At 38.9% G+C, this 5,092-nt stretch overlaps 2 protein-coding genes across 4 annotated transcripts in view; one reads left to right on the top strand and one right to left on the bottom strand.

Annotated features, from left to right (window-relative positions):
* ITGB1BP1 (integrin subunit beta 1 binding protein 1) overlaps window positions 1-5,092 on the bottom strand; it is a 488,766-nt gene that overhangs the window by 433,266 nt on the left and 50,408 nt on the right. The window lies entirely within an intron of this gene.
* Window positions 1-5,092, top strand: part of ASAP2 (ArfGAP with SH3 domain, ankyrin repeat and PH domain 2) — a 135,510-nt gene that overhangs the window by 91,440 nt on the left and 38,978 nt on the right. For all 3 annotated transcript variants that reach the window (XM_072407555.1, XM_072407556.1, XM_072407554.1), the window contains exon 8: window positions 3,140-3,215. In XM_072407555.1, coding sequence (XP_072263656.1) covers window positions 3,140-3,215 — 76 coding nt within the window. The remainder of the gene's footprint in view (window positions 1-3,139; window positions 3,216-5,092) is intronic.

Raw genomic sequence — 5,092 nt, 5'->3', positions numbered from 1 at the left:
AATAGGAGGATCTCTGGTTAACATGATGCTGAATAGTTCAGAGGAGGAACTCCTCTCGTACCAGAGAAGGAGCTATCTAGATCAGTGTTTCAGCCAGAGTTCCGTGGAACCGCAGGGTTCCTCTAGAGATTGCTAGGGGCCAATAACCGTCCATCCATCTGTTACAGTTCCAGAAAACATGATACGCAGACACTTGTTTCACCAGTCTGAATTATTAATATTCATGTATAGTACCATGTGTACTTGAAGTTTAATGGAAATATTGTTATGCATTAAACGGCAGATAGAGGGAAAGAACCATTAGGGGTTGGTCACACTGGCCATGAAGTTATGGTTCAATTACTGCTTCCTCATGTGAGGTAAATCCCCTTCTCCTTGCAGCAGCCCCATAGAGAATGAATGGGGGTGATGGTGAGCAGTACAGTACCACTTACTGCTGTCTACAATAAATTGTGCAGACACGCTGGATCCTTAAGAACCAGCACTACGTGATGTACCAGCCATCTGGATACACGTGAGATCAAACAAACACGAGGCAGGTCTAACCCTGACCTTAACCCCAGTTTTTTATTCTTTCAAAGTTATAGAAACATATTTTGATTCAGTTAGTGTCACCTTCAGAAAACTGGCTTCCTACATACCCATTGACAATTGAAATCAGGTTTGTGGTGGGAAAGCCTGCTTTGTAAGCTGATGGTGATGGTAGGGGAGTAAAGTTTACAGTAAGGGGTGGGTTCTGCAAATGGCGGATTATTAGTTTGATAATGGGCACTACTAGTGCAGGCAGAGACGTTTTGGGCCCAATGTATCACAAGTGTAGCATTGCCAATCATTTGAAAGATAAATAGGCCTTGTAGGATTTTAGTAACTGTATATTTCCCCATTCGTCTGGTTTTGGACATAAATTGTGCTGTAGTGTTGTCATGATTTGGAAGTACCGTATAATTATCTTTGCTGCCTCCTTGCTGCAATTGATCAGGCCACTCTGTGCCCCCAGGGGTATATTCAGTGCACCATTTCTGGTGCTAATCAATATGCTGTATTACTGTCGATGTTAATGTAATGTCTGGCACATTCCTGCCTTTTCTGCCCCGAAACATTTACCCTTTGATTTCATCTTTGTCCACTGCACCGCCCCCCCACTTTCCTATTCCAATTATCCTTGGCTTTTAGCAAATTCAATTCTGCAGCAACAGTTCTTACCTGAAAATCTAATCACATAAATGGATCTGATAATCGGATTACAGTATCTTTGATTTACAGCACTAGGCAGCCAAAGGAATCACTAGGAAAAACTAATTTGCTAAATGATTTTTTTGGAGTGCTTGGCTCCGTGCAGCGACATTAGTCACTGTGGATGGAAGCGAAGTTCCAGCAGCTGTGTACCCTCTGTGATTGCTGCATCTTTATATGCCAAGGGCTATGGGCTTAACTCTTAGCTTCCCGCTGCCAGTTCTGTTACTATCAATGGAATCTCTTCTCCAAGAAACCACCTTTGAATACCTTTTATTTTATGTATGACTGTAAACTTCACAACTTTTTGAAGTGAGAAAGAGGGAGATTTTTTAGTAGAAAGATGTGGACAAAGAAGCTCTGGCATGGGGACCACAAGCAACCAATATGCAAAAATGATTGGGTAAACCCACAACTATTGTAACCACCACTTTTCCTTTGTATTAGATTTTTCCAAACTAACAAACATAATTATTTAGAGCCTGTATACATTTCAGTTTGCAATTTTACAAAGAGAGGGGAAAGAGAGCATGCTCTTAAATACCAAAATTACTCTGTCAAACATAATTTCTTGTTGGTTGGTTGTTTGGTCACCATATACAACCTTGTAACTTGGTTCCCCCCTCTAATGTCACTTTCAGTGGGTAAATTTCTAAAATTTCTGGTTTGAGGCCACGTTGAGTTCCTTTACATCACATTGCCAACTTAAGGTACAGCCACATGTCTTTATTACCTATGGCATCCTACAAAATATCAAAGAAAAATATAGTATCCCAAAGGATCTACATTTAATTTCAACACTTCACAAGGCAGAGATTGGGAGATAAAGTTGAAATCCCAATGAATTTATAGGAAGTGATGTAGTTAAGGACCCTTGATGACTTGATTTTTTACTCTTTGAGATCCTATGGATTTCTTGATAATTGTTATGAGATAGGTGATCCTGAATTAGAATAGATATTGATAAATAGGGGGATCTAAATAATTTTATTTTACAATTCAAGACCCTTTGGATTTTCTTTGAGGAAAGTGGCCTGCAAACTTTGGCTATCATAAAAAGAGCTTTAATTACCCTTAGCATTGCCCAAGGTTAGGTACACACGTGCAGTGGTTCTAGTCCGATAATCAGGTCAGGGCTGATATCAGACAAGAATCTTGTGTGTGTGTGTGTGTGTGTGTGTGTATAGTGCTTGTCGTCTATTGTCTGAACAACCGTCCTGGTGGATCCACAGACGATGGATGATGAAAGATTGTAATGCAAGTGAAAGGGAGGGAGCCAAGTGCGGTGCCGCTCCGCTGTCCCCCCCCCCCCCCTCTATAGAACAGAATAGTGCCGTATGTACAGCACTCATTCATGCATCATGCAGTCGTTTGGATCGTGAAAGATCTTTTTCATTGACAAATATTCCATGTTTGTGCCCTAATCCATGGATGTAACCAAGTATGTTGATAAGATAGCCACCAAAATAAAGAATTTTGGTGGGTATCTTATCAAGAAAGGCTTATGGCACAGAGGGTTTGTTGCTCATTCAGTAATCTAGAAACAAACGAAGACATCTCTGCCTATTGTCAACCCAATTCCTGGAATATCATATGTGCATTGTGGGATCCTTCCATGTGGTGCCTCTTGTTAGGTAGTGCAGTTAGTGTGGTATTGCAGATTACCTAAAAAAAAACTATTTGATTGTATATAGCTTAAAACAATGGAGTTATACTATAAACCCCTCTTACAAACTGCCCCCTTTAATGGAAGCCTGTAATGGTATTTGCACATGAACTATAAAGCCACAGCTTTCAAGATAATTTATGTTATTGTTTAATATTACTTGCTCCATAATTTACCTTGATGTGTTCCAGATCCTGCTCTGATTCTGACCTCACCTAACAGGTTTTTCTTTCTTTCTAGCTTTTTGCAAGATGGACTGAAAGCTGTTGAAAGCCTGAAGCCCTCTATTGAGAAACTGTCGACAGATCTGCACACGGTAATATACATTTTTAATGCATGATGAGCAATCAGCGGATAATTGCTGGTATTTGTTGATTAGGCAGGAAAAATAGACCTCTGCTGGGTCTCGCTGGTAGCAATTACAGCCCTTGCTTTCAGAATTTTATATTATGTGTAGGAAAATGTATCTTTTATGTGCAAATACATAGATTTAGGATTTATGCACACAGATTCTGATCACAGAGTTTTTTGTTTATAACCACATATAATTTCCCAGTTACTCAGTGCCTTTATGCACCTCTCAGTCTTACCACGGGCGCCCCATGTTAACAGAAGTCTTTCAAAATCAAGAAGCAGAAACTTCCAAAGTGAAGTTGAACCACCATGCAGTATGAATTAAAAATCAGTACATGAACACAGTACTTGTCACATGAAACATCCCTGTGACAATAACTGCTTTAAATCATTGTATGTTAAATTCTTTTCAGAAACGTTTTTTTATTTTTGATCATGCGATTGTATGCCTATGGGTAATGTGTGTTGGTGCAGTAGGCAGAAACTCTCATTAAACACAATGTAAAGCCTATGAACTGTATGGGGCAGATCAAAACATTGCACCATTAACGGATAAAAGTATGCGTGTTTTTGAGCAAGAGTCCAAATTGTACATAAAGCTAGATGGAATGGAAAGCTTCCAGTTTTCAACAACACTTCTTCATTCAACCAATAAATGGCAGAATCAAAAAATACTATCAATTAAAAGAATAGCAATAGTTTACACATATGAAGGTTTTTTTAATGTTCTTTTATTCTTTGCAGACTTTGTACTGCTTGATTTTGTTTTCTTACTGCATATTACCAGCACACTAGGCTTTTGGTACTTGATGGGCAGGCAGTGCTACAAAAGAATCCCTAGTACGTTTGCTTTTATTGTTAACTGGTGTCTCCTAGCACCCTAAAGAAGGTCAAGTGTGACCTGTAGCCTTAATTAGCCAAATAAAGTAAAATATAAAACATTATAAAATATAAAAGTATTTCCTTTACTTTTGATAAAACCAAAAATGTATAACAAAGGTATCTAAATTGTATTTTGTGACCATTCATTCATAGAACTCTTACATGAGGTGTTACTGGTTGAATATGCAATGATATAAGTTCATAAAATGCTACACAATAGGAGGACATTAAGTGTGAGGTTATCTTTTGCTACTACATAAACCTATAGATATTGACCTTCATGTTCTTTCCTAAAGATGGAACAGTCAATGAAAGGAAATGCCTAGAGTGAATTTTAAGCCCAGCAAATTGTCCCTGAAACATATGGCCCCATTTGAGGGAGGTCCTTTCCATTTTGCTCCAATGCAGGGATGTCAAACTCAAATGTACGTAGGGTCGAAATTAAAAACTTAGACCAAGTCGCAGGCAAAACTTGAAATTTATTGAAAAAACAATCTCAATAAGAAGAAACAAGAAGACATAAGACGAGCATGCAGTAATATCGATTTAGATCAATCCGCTGGAAATTACTGTATGCTCTTCTCATGTGTTCTTGTTTCTTATTATTGAGATTAATTGTTTTACTGTGCCAGAGCGTGCAATGTGAAACCAAATGAATTGCTGCATTCATTTGGTTTCACATTGCATTCTCTGGCACAGTAAAACAATTAATATAACAATAGCTTCATGATAATAATCCTGATAATTCCTGATTATTGAGTTTACTTGTCAGTATAAACTCCACGGGGTCCACGCATAGGCTGCTGTTCAATAGACACCAGTGACGCTGCTACATGCAGGGCCACGCATAGGCAGAGAGGCCGCTGGTCCAGAGATGCGAGTGATGCCGGTAATTGTAGTAGCGGCATTGTACCCCCGTCTATAGAACAGGAGCTTAATATGAATTTTGGCTGGCCT

Source organism: Pyxicephalus adspersus, chromosome 4, assembly GCF_032062135.1.
Source record: "Pyxicephalus adspersus chromosome 4, UCB_Pads_2.0, whole genome shotgun sequence".
Classification (NCBI taxonomy): Eukaryota; Metazoa; Chordata; class Amphibia; order Anura; family Pyxicephalidae; genus Pyxicephalus; species Pyxicephalus adspersus.
This window is presented reverse-complemented; position numbering and strand designations above follow the sequence as displayed.